At 32.0% G+C, this 15462-nt stretch overlaps 1 protein-coding gene across 1 annotated transcript; it reads left to right on the forward strand.

Annotated features, from left to right (window-relative positions):
• Positions 1–6447: 6447 nt before the first annotated feature.
• Positions 6448–15005, forward strand: LOC121991532 (probable dipeptidyl-peptidase 5). The gene is made up of 18 exons (XM_042545524.1): positions 6448–6635; positions 8539–8720; positions 9090–9194; positions 9304–9378; positions 9464–9611; positions 9807–9889; positions 9976–10031; positions 10794–10930; positions 11040–11130; positions 11399–11464; positions 11554–11776; positions 13098–13199; positions 13295–13380; positions 13466–13588; positions 14352–14421; positions 14502–14593; positions 14689–14793; positions 14859–15005. Exons 1-18 carry the CDS (start codon positions 6448–6450, stop codon positions 14970–14972), a joined length of 2046 nt encoding a protein of 681 aa, XP_042401458.1. The 3' UTR covers positions 14973–15005.
• The last annotated feature ends 457 nt before the right edge of the window (positions 15006–15462 follow it).

A 15462-nucleotide genomic window follows, 5' to 3' on the forward strand; every position in this document is an offset into this window, starting at 1 on the left:
GTGTTTGATCCAAGGCATAAATTAGATTTCGTAGAATTTATATTGATTGAATTATATGGAGATGAGAAGGGTGTAAAAGTAGGAAAGATAATAAAGGACACTTTTTTTGCGTTGTATAAGAATTATAAGAAAAAATGGAGCTTCAATGTGATACTTCAATAGTTTCATCTATTCTAGAATCAGTTGACAATGATAATACTTCAACAAATATGAGTGATTTGGAAAGACAATCAATCATAGCGAAGTATAAGAAACAAAAGACACAAGTTTTTGGTGATGACAATATGTTAGAATTAGACAAGTATCTTAATGAAATAGTTGAAGAATATTGTGATACTTTTGACATTTTGGGATGTGGAAGCAAAATTGTCACAGATTTCCTATCCTTTCTCAAATTGCTCGTGATGTATTAGCTATTCTAATATCGATAGTTGCTTCAGAATTCACTTTTAGTACTAGTGGTCGGGTACTTGACTGTTTTAGGAGTTCATTGACTCCCAAGGTGGTAGAAAGTCTTATTTATACTCAAGATTGGCTTTGGTTAAGTTTGAAATCACTCAACGTTAAGGAAATTTTAAAGGATATGGAAAAACTTGAAAACGGTAAGTTTTTAAAAAAATATAATTAAAATATTATTTATAATTATAAACTTTATTTACTTAACATGCATGTTTTTACTCGATTTCTCAAAATTCATAATGGACTTATCTTCTTCGACAACACCGATGACATAATGATCAATGGTATGTTTAAATATTGTATTTTATTTAAATTGATTTCGATACTAAGAACATGAAGCTATATGAGATATAAGTGTTGTTTCTAATTTGCTCACTTTCTGTATAGCAATGTGATGATATATTAGACGTTTGGAAACACCCATTATATTAGACGTTTAGCTACATGAAGCTTATTCCTCAATTTTTGTGGTATTTGCAGCTATATAGAATCACTTGCGAAAAGAAAAAGGTATGTCAAATTTGAAAAAAAAAAATATATAGTGATACCTAAGTTAAAGAAGATATAAAAAGATGAAATGCTTCTAAAAACTAAAATGTCATTGTTTAAGGTGATAATTAGCTTGGTTCGTGAAATTTTCAAGTTGGCATAATTATTCTGATATATGCAGTATGAACATGTTCACATGACTTATGAAAATTTCAAGCTGCCATAAATTTTGATGAAGTATGGAGATGTTAACATGGCTATTTATTTGACATGGTTTTGATTGAGATATCCTGGATGTTAACATATCTATTTAAGATATCTATTTGACATATCAAGGATATTTATTTAACCTATGCAAGTTGACATGTTAAACCATCAGCCATGTGAACTGTCCTTCGAAATATTTATAGGTCTCAAATAAGCCATGTGAACTTGTATTATAAGAATATTCTACGGTCTAACTCTTGGTGGAGTTGTTTTATTTTCTACAACATTCTTACAAGATCATCATGAACAATGTAATTAACTGGAAGTTATTGTTACCTTGTTCAATAAACATGCGGTGGTGAATGTTGAATTTATGTAGTTTGATATGTATAATGCAGGTTTATTTGGAAAAGATTGCTAAGGGCACATAGCTATGTTGGGGTTGACCTTGCTGCTTTTTGTTTTAATGTTGCTCTCTGCTGTATACTTGAAAGCTGCCATCCAAATTATGAATTTTTTATCTTGATGTAGCCAAACGATTGTATGAAGTTTCTTGTATGTCTCAAACAAGTAAACTTTGCTGCTTTTGTGGTGTTTTCTTGTTGACAGTTTTCTTTAGAGTTCTCTTTCGTGACAACTCAATTATGTGATTGAGTGAAATGTATGTTTGGTTTCATCTGAACTGAATGAGGATATTTGTTGGTTTCATTAATGTGACTTGTTTGTTTTACTTTTTATATAATTAATGAGTTATTGAAAGTTTAGAAATGACATGTGAACCTTGCCTTCTTTCTATTTGCTTATCCCAGCTCATGTATGATTTCTGAATATTGTGATATCTGCTAGCTGATGTTGCTGAGATGGAGAAAATTGATACTTGCATTCTTTGTATTTGCTTTTCCCAACTCACGTATGATTTCTGAATTATGATTGCATATTTAATATCTACTTGCTGGATGGAGGAAATTGATGGTAAAAAGATTGAAAGCAAAAAGGAGAAAGATGGAATTTGGAATAGTATTTCAACTTGTTTTAATACTTTGTTCATGTTGGAAAAATTCGGCCAAACGGTTAATTCGGTAAAAAATCGAATAAATCAATTTTTCCGATTTGGTTTTATCAGTTTCTATTTGGAAAATCGGTCAGTTTGGTTTGTTTAAAAAATTTCGATTTATTCGGTTTTCGATTTATTCGGTTCGGTCGATTCAATTTTAACCGAATGCTCAGTCCTATTCATGATGACTCGATTTTATCGTGATCTATCACTGTTTGAACGATCTCGCTTTTACCTAAGGACATCCTCAAAATTATGTAATTTCGCAAGGATATAGTAAAGTTTAATATTTCCAAGGCGGTCTCTTAATTTTTTTTATTATACCCCTTTCACCTTTCAATCTTAAATTTTAAAAAAAAACTGATTTTCTTTATTTAAACCGAATCAAATCTAACAAAAAAAATTGAAAACTCAAAAGTCCTTCTAAAATTTTATATATATATATATATAATATATATATATATATATATATATATATATATATATATATATATATATATATATATAATTTTATATTTTAATAAAAATTAATAAAATTTTAAAAAAACAAAAGAAAGTTATTATAAAGCTAAACGAACGTTTTGTTTATTTATTTTTAATCTTTTTTCAATAGCTAATTATAAAGATAAAAATGAAACAAAAATAAAAAAAATAAAAAAAAATAAGTATAAATAAATAAATTATTTTGGTGTTGTTTTGATTAAATTATCACCACACGAGTACTGATTTTATCAAAATATCATCACCTAACTGTTGATTACACTATTTGGTATTGATTTATGAGAATTAGCACCATTGCAGTGTTATTATTAAAAGATTTGAAGCAATGAAATCGGTTGATTTCACAAACGATGGTGTTGATTTGGAAGGATTAGCATCACAATGGTGCTGATTTCCAAATACCAACAACTGTAGCGCTGTTATTCAAATATCAAAACTAATGTGAACTATTGATTTCACAAATTAATGGTGTTGGTTTTCAAAGATTAATATCACTGTGATATTATTCGAATATCAAGAACAAAGTCTGGAACTTTAAAAACATTTTGAGCACTGCTGGGAATGTCTTCAAGTTGGTAACTCCAGCATTTGGACTTTGGGACACTTAAAAAATTTATTCGACTTGAAATGAGTTTAATCAGAGTTTGCTAGATTTATTAATGAGTTTTAACCGAAATACATTGATAAGCCTAGAAAATTAGGATGTCTAAAAAAAATTACTATGTATTGAAAGAGGATAGTGTAAGGAATGTATTTATGGTATGAAATCCTAATTCTAGACTCCTATAAGAAGTTATGGGTACGTGGCCATTGTCTTAAAGTTTTAAACTCTAAAAACCTTTTGAGCACGATTAAGAATACTTTTAAGTTGATAACTGAGGGCGCATTTGGACTCCTAGACACTACAAAAATTTATTGGACTTGAAATGAATCCAATCAAACATTGTTAGATCCATCAATGAGTTTTTATAGAAACTCATTAATGGACTTAGAGGATTTGGATTTTTGAAACATGGACATGTACTGGAAGAGGATAGTATAGGATATTTATGATGTGGAATTCTAGTTCTGAGACCCTAAAAAAGTTATGGGTTTGTGCTAGTTGCTTCAAAGTTTGAAAATTTTAAAACCTTTTGAGCACGGTTAGAAATATCTTCAAACTAATAACTCATTTCTCAGACACTACAAAAACTTATTGGATTTGGATTGGGTCAAATCAGAGGTTGTTATGTCTATGAATAAGTATTGACCAAAACTCATTGATGAACTTAGGATATGTAATTTATGAAAATTTAACACGTATTAAAAGAAGGTAGTATAGAGAAGATATTTATAGTATCACCAATTTTGTTGATTCAAACATATGATTTACAGTGTTCTATTGATATGATAAAGGGGTGGTGCTGATTTTCAAAGATCAACACTATTATGATATTGTATTTGAAGAACAACACAATAGTGTACTATTGATATTACAAAACGGTGGTGTTATTTTACAATGATCAACACCACTACGGCTATTTGAAGAATAGAACCACGGTGTATGTTGATATCACAACAAGGTGGTTTCCAAGAATCAACACCATTATAGTGTTGTTATGCGAAGAACGAAACCATAATGTACTGTCGAATCACAACATAGTAGTGCTGATTTCCAAGGATTAACACCACTTTAGTGATGTTATTTAAAAAACATAACCATGGTGGTGCTAGTTTCAAATATCAGAACATGTATGGTGTTGTTGTTCAATGATCAAAATTATAGTGGTGTTGGTGGTAAGAAATTAGTACAAAGATAAATGATATTTTGATAAAATAAACACCAATTTGGAGATATTTAATCAAAACAACATCAAAGTAATATATTTATTTTTAATTATTTAATTTTTAATTTCTATTTTTTAATTTTGTTTTATTTTTTCTCTTATAATTAGCTATTTAAAAAACTAGAAAAAATATTTATTTTTATTAACATTCCTTTAATTTTATAATTTTTTTATTATCTTTCTTTTTTATTTTAAAATTTTTATTAAAATTCTAAATTTAAAAATATGGATAAATTTAGGAAATGAATGGCATAATTTTTTTAAAAAAATTTAGAATTATTAATCACTTTTGTATGAATTTTTAATAAAATAATTAAGTTTGATTTAAATAAAAAATTATTATTTTTTCTTTAATAGTGTGTAGTTGAAAAGCCTTTGGGAGATGGGTTAGTCTTTTGGTCATTTTGAGCATTAAGCAACTTTGATTTATATAAAGCCGCTTCAATCATCATTAATTGCTATTATGGTAAATGAATCATATGTTTGTGAATTAATTTGGTATTCAATTTAGTAAAAATTTATTTATATTCGTTCAATATATACAAGATTAATTAAATGAATAAGCTTGAACAACTAGTTTAACTAAACGAACAAGCTTGAACACATATGTGTTTAACTCATTAACGTTCGTGAATCATATTGATCAATAACACAATTATCAACTTACTAAATAAATAAAGAAACTTTCAAAATGAACAAACAAATTTGTATTATCAAACTCAATAACTAATGATTAAAATATAAAAATTTCAAATAATCAAACAAGCTTGATAACATCTAAACGAACGAATCTCAAACTAAGCTCAAGCTCATAAAAAAAAAATCAAGTCATAATTGAGCAATCATTTTAATGGCTTGGTTGTTTTATTAAACACAATAAAATTTGTCTCGGCTCGTTTAACAGCTCTATGGGATACTCGGTATTCTGCACCATGGCTCATCGGAACGACAGTGGAATGACGGGAACGAACGTTCTAGCACGGGAACGCCTCATGCCATTCCAATTTTTTGATGCATAACGTCAATTGCTATGGGACGACATTCTTGGATGTTACAATTGCAAAAACGATTGGAATGGAACAGATTAGAGCGGGGAACAATGATGATTACCTCCGGAGAAATCAGACAACGATGTCGGAGGTGCTCCCAATGTGGCTTGATCCGACAGCATGAGTGAGCGTGAGAAGAAGGCAGCGGCGGCGGTTGTTTAGGATTTAGGCGTATGGGACAGTGGGAGAACTTGCAATACTATAATAAACTTATAATTTAGATTTTAATAAATAAGGGTGCTATGTTTAAATTCACATTAAAATATCAAAGCCTAATATATCACATTAAAATATAATAAAAATTCATTTTAATGTTTTAAAAAAATATAAATTTTTTTTATTGTAATCATATAAATATATTTTCTTATTAACTATTAATTATATTATTACTAATTTTAATTAGATTAAATTTTAATTATTATAATCCTACATATAATCATACTGTTTAGTATTTTAAACCCATGAGTACAGCATTAAATATTTAATATCTGTTATTTTCATAATTAAACTACAAATAGTCTACATGTTCTGCACTTTATACATATATATATATAACTAACCATGTTCTGCACTTCACTCTCTCCTCGCATAGGAGCCGACGATTCCCGGCTCTCTGGGCTACTGGGCCACGCCGGTATTCTGCGCTGCTCTGCTCGCATAGCAGCGGTCGTTTCACGGCTCTCCGGGCCACTCGGTATTCATTCTGCGCTGCTCTCCTCGCATAGCAGCGGCCGTTTCACGCCTCTCTGGCTCCAACTTTATATTCTGCGCTGCTGATCTCCTCCTCTGCCCATCTTCGCTTCCTGTTCGGACGGCACGAACGAGGCAACACCTGATCCGGCGCTTTCTACCTTTCACTGCCATGGCTGCTGCGTCGACCACGACTTCGTCCCTTCCTGACGCCGCCGAGAAGGTTACCGCGCCTTATGGCTCTTGGAAGTCCCCGATTACCGCCGACGTCGTCTCCAGAACTGGCAAGGAGCTCGGAGGCATGGCCGTCGCCGGAGACGGCCGGCTTGTTTGGATAGAGACTCGGCCCGACGAAGGATGGTCAGTGGAGGGTTTACCTTTCGATTTGCTATCATTTTGTCATAATTCGAGATCGTGTGAAGCATTTCTAGTTTATCTTTAGCCTAGATTTTAATTTTCAATTCTAAACTCTGTTATGCCATATGGATATAATTGAAGATTCAATAGTCAACTAAGTGACTTGTAGTGTGGTCGCACAATAAGGCCTAGATAAGGCAACAACACACTAGAACTCGAAGGGTGAAAAATTATTTTTGCTACAAATGCTTGCTATCTGACCTTCCATTTACTGTTAATAACTAAAGAGTGTTCTTTTATAAATGGTTTAAGAAAGTGGCAGTTGGATTTATGATGGTTGGTTCTCCACTTTGTAAAAGGGTGTTCATTTCCTGTGTATGGTTCGGATGGAATAGCTGCAGAACTGGCAACATACATTAGTATAGTTCCACAACCTAGATGTGATTTTCAAACATTCTTTGGGTGTGTTTGATTCAGTATTATCTTTGATAAACTTGGTTATCCATCCAACGAAGGTTATCAACGAAAACTTTGTTTGATTTAGGTAATCGATGATTCTCAATTAATGTTCTATGCCCGATATGTCAGCAAAAGGGGCATGCAATCCGGAATCGGAAAACTAAGATTTTTCTTGATTCCGGGATTAATTTTTTTTTTTTATCCAAAATACTCTTGAATAAGAGAAAAATATGATAAAAAGGAAAATGTAAAGAAAAAAAATAAAAAATATTTAAAAATAATAAAATAAAATAAAAAACTTTTAAAAAATGTAAAAAAACATAAAAAATTAAAAATAGAAAAAACATTAAAAAATTTATAAAATAATAAAAAATGGGGGGAAAACATAAAAATAGAAAAAACGTAAAAAAATTTAAAAAAATAGAAAAAATTTTAAAAATATAAAAAATTATAAAAAACATTAAAAACATAAAAAAGTAAAAAAATTTTAAAAAATGAAAAAATAAAAAAATAAAAAACACATAAAAATAAAGAAAAACGTGAAAAACAAAATATAGAGTTTAAAATAATAATAATAATAATAATAATAATAATATATGGTTGGTTTTGTAACTAAGGGTAATATAGTAAAATATTAAACTAGGTTATTTATTAAAACCTTCAAACAAATAAGTTTTTGTTGCATTATTTAGGTTGAACCAAATAATATTTGGTTATATTTTATTCCCCATAACCTTGGTTATGTGATTACTTGGTAATCACATAACCAAGGTTATACATGATAACTTGAATCAAACGTACCCTTAAGGTAATTAAGAAGTCGTGAACTGATTTTAGTGTGTTAGAAGAAGCCTTGCCTGATTATATGCCAAGCTTTTGCAACACTTGTTTGTTAGACTCAAGGAGGTAGGTTTCTTCTCAAATCAAGAAATTTGGTGATTATAGGATTTTGCACTGATATTGGCATGATGTAGCTTTGTTCAACAAGAATAACTTGGCGCTTGTGGCTCCAAAACTGCCAACAAATGGGAATGGTATTAAGTTACAAGTCATAACAATGCCCAATACACATACATTGTCATTATGTCTTCATTTCCTCATCTCAACTACTTTTTCTTCATTAACTTGCTTTGTGTATGAATAGTTGATGGTATCATATTATTAATTTCTTTTCAGGGCCTGTTTACCTTCTGTACCTATTTGATTGGATGAGTAAATACCACTCATTATTGTGTAATTTGTTTTTAATTTAAGTTGCAATTGTTGATTACCAACTATCAGTTTCCAAGTTGAGAACAATCTAAATTCAAAATCATCCCACCCATTGGATGCTCTCTTTACGTCATTTTTTCTTATAAATAATATATGACATTCTAAAAAACTCAAGTTAACATTGCAATTCCTCACATGCTTGTCATCGGAACTACTAACTACATTATGCATTTAGGCGCGTTGTGCTTGTTAAGGAATCAGCAAGTATGGAAGAAAAACCAATGGATATCATACCTCCAGAGTTCGCATCAAGGACGTTGGCCAAAGTGTTTGGTGGCGGTGCTTTTGCTGTACTGGACGATACAATTATTTTCTCAAACTACAAGGATCAACGGTTATACAAATTAACTATTGGAAGTATGACTATTACTCCTCTTTTTTTGCCTTATTGGTCCTTTTAGATGTTTCTCTACTTTTGGTTTAAAGGCTTTTGATGGGAGGCATTTTCATGGATGAAAAATTGACAACATGAACTTGAAAAGTGATTATGTCAGTGTGTTGGTTTACTTGCTCCATAATAGGATACAAAACACCACATAGAAGAAACTGGGCAATTGTCATTAGAACAACCATGATTTGTGTAAAAACTTTACTTTTTTCTATATATATGGTGCATCAAGAGGAAAAAGATTTCCTACTTATCTCGTGCACTAATAATACTATATTTTCTTATTTATTTTAATAGTTTGATAAACAATACAAGATATATTTATTCATTTCTAGCAGGTTCTGCACCAATACCAATTACCCCTGACTATGGTGGAACTTTAGTCTGTTATGCTGATGGCAGTTATGATCCTCACTTCAACCGCTATCTTACTGTCATGGAAGGTCTGTTACAGTCTAGTTTAGAAACTCTTTTTTTCGGACATTTTGGTAGTCAAAATTTTGTTTTACAAATCAACTGCTTATCTTCTATTAATGCATGTTTTCTTTATAGATCACCGGAAAGGTAGCTTAAACAACCCTAGTACTATAATTGTCTCTATAGATCTGAATGCTATAAGTATTAATGGTAAGACATTTTAATTTTGCTTCACTAGACACTTGCTTATAGTGACAAAAATTCAAGCATTTTTTTTTTGAATCATGTACTAAAGAACCAAAGGAACTGGTTGTTGGTAATGATTTCTATGCCTTTCCGCGGGTAGATCCAAATGGGAAGAGGATGGCATGGATAGAGTGGAGCCATCCTAACATGCCTTGGGACAATGCTGAACTTTGGGTTGGGTATTTCTCTGAGAATGGGTGAGTATTGTGCTGGACTGCTGGTTGATATTATATTAGGCATATATACATCTACTCTAGTTGCTTGGAAGACTTTGCAACTTTTGTACTTCTTAACTAGCATTTCCAGTAAAGAAGGAAAGAGTGGGTAATTAATGTATGAATCTACTTTTGAATTATCCATATAATTTAGTGTGGGTCTTCTTCAACTCACAGAGATCTGTCCAACCGGATATGTGTTGCTGGTGGCGATCCTACAATAGTTGAATCTCCAACTGAACCCAAATGGTCACCTAAAGGTTTGTTTTCTTTATGCAATGAAACATAGGATTTATCCTTGTCCCCATATTGTTTATATTTGTTATTTTTTTGTGTAACTCTACAGGGGAGTTGTTCTTCATTACTGACCGGGGAAGTGGTTTCTGGAACTTATACAGATGGGTAAAGTTGGCTTTAGCTTTACGTTTTGGAGTCTTAGTAGTACACCTCTTGGCAAAATAATGTACTATAAACTACAAAGTTTGTTGTATATAGGAAAGCTAAAGCCTAAAGTCTCCTTTAAATTTTATTTGTTTGCTTTTGTATAACTTCGGTGTTATATTATTTATCATTTTGTTTTAAAAAATAGAGATCTAGTTGTAAATTTATTTTTTTGATGGCTTATTTAAAAATTGCTATTTAATTTCCTAACCTAATCCTCCTTCTCAACTCTTGTTCTATCTTCTTCCTCATGAAGCAGTACAACCATTCTCTGTTTCTTCTTTGCGACAAACCCTCAAACCCCTCCAAGCTTATTGCCTAATCCATGTGCCTACTTTGTGTTTGCCATCTTTGCCATAGCTACAATGCTTGAGGTGGTCATATATGATCATCGATGCCACACGCTAGATTACCACCAACATTATTCTTTTCCTTTTCCCTCTCTTTCTTTTCCTTTAGTTAATGGTGATACCCTGTTTTTTTTCCTTTTTTGAAAGATTATGATTAAATTTCAGGATGATCCTATGCGATAGTTCTAAAAATCGCTTCATTATGCTTCATTTACTTGATAAGTTTGCTGTGCCCATAAATTCATGCTTTAAATTCTAAGAAGCAAATTATTTGAGCATGCTAGTTCTGTGGACTAATATTTTTTTCACTTTTTTTTCCCATTTCATATTATCTTTTGTTATTGAGTATCCTTTCATTGCATCTGTGTCATAGGATGAAAAGAAAAATGAAGTGGTAGCTATTTATTCTTTGGATGCTGAATTTACCAAGCCACTATGGGTATTTGGCATCAGTTCATATGATTTTGTTTGGAAAGATGTGGATAGTAGCAAAATTATTTGCACTTACAGGTTTCTAAATTCATTTGTAAAAGTACACTCTACTTTTATACTGACTTTTGGAACCTTTGGATATTTGTCTGTGCTTTTAGTATGATCAGAATAACTTTCGGCTTTGCAGACAGAATGGGAGGTCATTCCTTGGAATCTTGGATTATGGTACAAGTCGGTTCTCATTGCTTGATATTCACCTTACTGATATTGGAAACTTAGTAAGTTTATAATTTTTTACCATTAATTATATGGTTCTCTTATGCTGCTGTTAGAATTAAGATACTTTTTCCTTACCTAACAATTTGTTTCATGAAACTTTTGAAATCTGCATTAACTGATAATCGAATGACAACAAGTATGGCGAGCATTTACAACATGATATGCACCCCTCAAAATAATATACAATTAATTTAGTTACTATACTGAGGTACCAAGTTTTAACATATTTGTTTAGGTATCAAAGTTTGATACATTCGGTTTTAACAGGTTAGTTGTGGCTCTTGTTTATACGTTGAAGGGGCATCTGCAGCCCATCCACTGTCAATTGTCAAGGTTTGACAACGTGTCATTTAAATTGTTAGCATATATGTGACCACACTTACACCAGAATGGCAACGCTCTACATTCTTTTACTTGATCAGGTGAACCTGGATGTGAACCAATCAAATGCAACAAAATTTTCAGTACTTTGGTCTTCCTCCCCAGATGCAACAAAATATGATTCATACTTCAGCTCTCCAGAAGTTATTGAGTTTCCAACTGAGCATCCTGGTCAGAATGCTTATGCATATTTTTACCCTCCTTCAAGTCCCACCTACAAAGCATCCTTAGATGAAAAACCACCATTATTGCTTGAAAGCCATGGTTTGTACTTTAATTATTTATTTTATCCTTACACACACACACATATTCTTTTAAACTGCTACCCCTTAGCTTTGTACATTTTACTCGCCATCTTCATCACTTAAATGTTGAGCTAGGAAATGCATTCTTTGTACAATTTGTTTGTCATTGGATTTCTGCAGACGTATAAGGTGTAATGGAGGCCTGAATAGGATCTGTATCTGGTAGGAGTTTAGTAGTCATGGCTAATAAACATAAAATGTACCTAATGCCAACATTTTTTTATACATGTAAATGGATGGTTGAAACGAAGATGAGAATTTAGAGTGATATGTCTTAGACCAATTTAGCTCCACATGGTGATTTGTGGGCTAATGAAATTTTTTTTATAAGTTTGAATGAGTAACTTGGGGTTGAGCACTTTGGATATAGTTGATGGGTCAATTATCTCGTTCAAAGGGGTTGTGATAATTATATAAAAGTAGATCTAATTCTAAGCATGATGAGATGCTAATGATTGCTCAGGTAGTAGTTTAGCTACAATTCGGACTCACTTACTATAAATTAGAGATGATTTAGGTTGTGAGCTGGACTTTGGGGACACTTAGATTTGTGGTGATACTCAAAAAAAAAAAAACAATGTTGCTGTTGTTCAGGAGCAATTACATGTAGCTCCAATAAATGATAAAAATGAGAAAAAAACATCTTATGATGTTAAGATGATATGGATGTATTCAAAAGTGATCAATGAGTTATATGTAGGTGAATCAACTAGAACTGAAGATTTGAGGTAAAAGAAGCTAAAGAAGAGTTAATATAATTGAAAATGACTTTAAGAGTTTTGAATATTACTAATTATGCAACTTAACATATATACAATGGAGAAATACGATCCACGTAGCCGACACTAAATGGTTCATGGTTGATCTGGCAATGTTGATGACGATGATGATAAGAGTATCAAATTCTTTTAATTTAGTGAGTTTATACTTGATATGTTAAATTCATTTCATTCAATGAGGTCATACTTTATCTCAGTGATGAATTTTCTAGATTATGTACCATTTGGATATCATAATCTTGTGCTTGTTTCCTCTTAAATGTAAGATAGGGAATCTATAGGCCTAAGATCCTGATGTGAGTTTATTGATGTGTTCACTTTGTAGTGCAATAAGCACATCATCATTTAAACAAGTAGGCCAAGTCTCAAAGTGCAATTCTTGTAGAATATCCAAAATTGACAAAAAAGACTTTTGTTTTCTTCAATTTATCTATGAAGATATGATCTGAGTATATATTTTGATAGAAATTTGTAACATTTGGTGTCTTAACAATCTTGCAGCAGGGCCCACATTTGAAACAAGTTCTAGACTGAATCTTAAAATCCAGTACTGGACTAGTCGAGGCTGGGCTTTTGTCGATATCAACTATGGAGGAAGTACTGGTTGTATATCTGAACTCTCTAGTTTTTTTGCATGTTATTGTATGGAACTTCTTCTGAATGTTTTACTTAACTGATTAAACTAAATGGCTTTATAGGTTACGGGAGAGAATACCGAGAAAGACTTTTAGGACAATGGGGTATTGTTGATGTCAATGATTGTTGCAGTTGCGCTAAGTTTCTGGTATCTCTTTGGCTGCTTTTTCCTATATTAATTAAACATAACCACTTGATTTATAATCAAGGAAATGAATATCTTGCTTTTCAAGGTAGAAAGCAGGAAGGTAGATGGAGAACGACTTTGTGTAACTGGAATATCAGCTGGTGGATACACCACATTAGCTTCTCTTGCTTTTAAAGAGACATTTAAAGCTGGTGCTTCTTTGTATGGGGTAAGGCACTATTCTATTTAGTTTTTCTTTGATCCGAGGTGTCACAGGTAACCTTCTTAAGTTTAACCATATTGTTTTTACACTAATTATTCCTATGTTTTTGGAAAGAGCTTTTTTTTTCCAGATTTTAAAGCATGACTCCATTCTTATATTAGTTCCATTTCTATTGTCATAATGAACTTCATTCCAACCATGACCCCTTTGCCCAAATCTCCACCTGCAAGCTTTCAGCAAAAAGGGATATGTGCATGCATTATCGATTATGGGCATCACTGGTCACTGAGCTTGCTGTTGAAGAATTCAACAATTACATGTATTAGTGTCACTTTGACTCGTGATATCTTTAGCAAACATAGTTTTATAACTAAATTCCTAACTAGTGGACCATTCTAGTTTCTTCTTATTGTTCAGAACTTAAGGGGAAACATTATAATATTGTGAACTTTCAATTGTATGTAGATCTTATAAATAGAAAAAAAAAAACTTGATATAATGTTTACTGTTGTTAATTATTTGATTGACCAAACACTGCATTCTTTCTACATGTCTCTATACTCCTTAATTACAGATGATCATGCTACAAATTGCCTTGTGATTTTTGTTTGAATTTGTGGATTCCTGTACGTTCTTGCTAGTAGTGTACCTTCTTTATGATAAAAAACCTATATGCCATTTTAATATTTTCTGACATGAGCTAATTATTCACATTTTTGTGTTATATATCACCTCAACCGATATTCACTTTCTTTCTGTCTCTTTAAAGGTAGCCGATTTGTCTATGTTGAGGGCACAAACTCACAAGTTTGAATCCCACTACTTTGATAATCTTGTTGGTGAGTTCATTTTGTTGAACACATTTCTGACTGCATTGGGCAATACACGTACGGTTTATCCTTTATTCTGCTACTTTCAGGAAATGAGAAGGCTTATCTTGAACGGTCTCCCATTAACCATGTCGATAAGTTTAGTTGCCCCTTGATTTTGTTCCAAGGCTTAGATGATAAGGTATTAATTTAAACTTCCACTTTTATTAGCAATTCTGATTATTTGACAAATCCATGGCCCCTCAAATCCTGACTACCTTCTGATTTTGTATGCAGGTTGTGCCACCTGATCAGGCTCGTACGATATACAAGGCTCTCAAGGACAAGGGCTTGCCTGTTGCTTTAGTTGAATACGAAGGAGAACAGCATTGGTTCGGAAAGGTGATCCATGTAGACTTTGATTTCACTTTCACGCTGAGTTGCTAATGCATTTATTTTTGCCACAGGCTGAGAACATCAAATTCACACTGGAACAACAGATGGTATTTTTTGCTCGTGTAGTTGGGCACTTCGAAGTTGCAGATCCCATCACTCCGATCAAGATTGATAACTTTGATTAGTATGTTCGCAGTCATTTTAATTATATTATAGAACAAATGCAATTTGATCTTCATGATGTAAAAGTGCATGCTATAATGTTGTTATGAAGTGTAAACATAAACTTTTTTCATGAGGATGAGCAATTATTCTCCTTCCATGATCCATAAAACAACAAACTACAGTACAGACCTAGGTTTACTTTTCATCCACATGAGGGTTGATGAAGCTTCCAACTTTGTAGAAGAGGTTTTACACAACAAAAGCATGTTTACAATCAACATCAAAATTCATTTCTTTCTAGTCGTATGGATAATTCACATTTGCACTATTAAATAAAACTCAACTAGTCGTATGGATAATTTATATTGTTGCATTCTAACTATCAATTGCATCATTGGGGCCGGTAATGGATTTATTTATTTATTTATTTATTTTTCCAAGTCACTCTGGGTTTTATTGTGATCCGTCACCGTTTGAATGGGTTCTAACTTCTGTTTTTATTGAGAAAAA

Source organism: Zingiber officinale, chromosome 6B (assembly GCF_018446385.1).
Source record: "Zingiber officinale cultivar Zhangliang chromosome 6B, Zo_v1.1, whole genome shotgun sequence".
NCBI lineage: Eukaryota > Viridiplantae > Streptophyta > Magnoliopsida > Zingiberales > Zingiberaceae > Zingiber > Zingiber officinale.

What these genes read in the sequence shown, in the direction of transcription:
- LOC121991532 (XM_042545524.1), top strand. Translation starts at nt 6,448, where the DNA reads ATGGCTGCTGCGTCGACCACGACTTCGTCCCTTCCTGACGCCGCCGAG. An exon ending in ACCCAAATGGTCACCTAAAG is followed by an intron (nt 9,890 to 9,975) that starts GTTTGTTTTCTT and finishes GTAACTCTACAG; the next exon opens with GGGAGTTGTTCTTCATTACT. An exon ending in AACAGCATTGGTTCGGAAAG is followed by an intron (nt 14,794 to 14,858) that starts GTGATCCATGTA and finishes TTTTTGCCACAG; the next exon opens with GCTGAGAACATCAAATTCAC.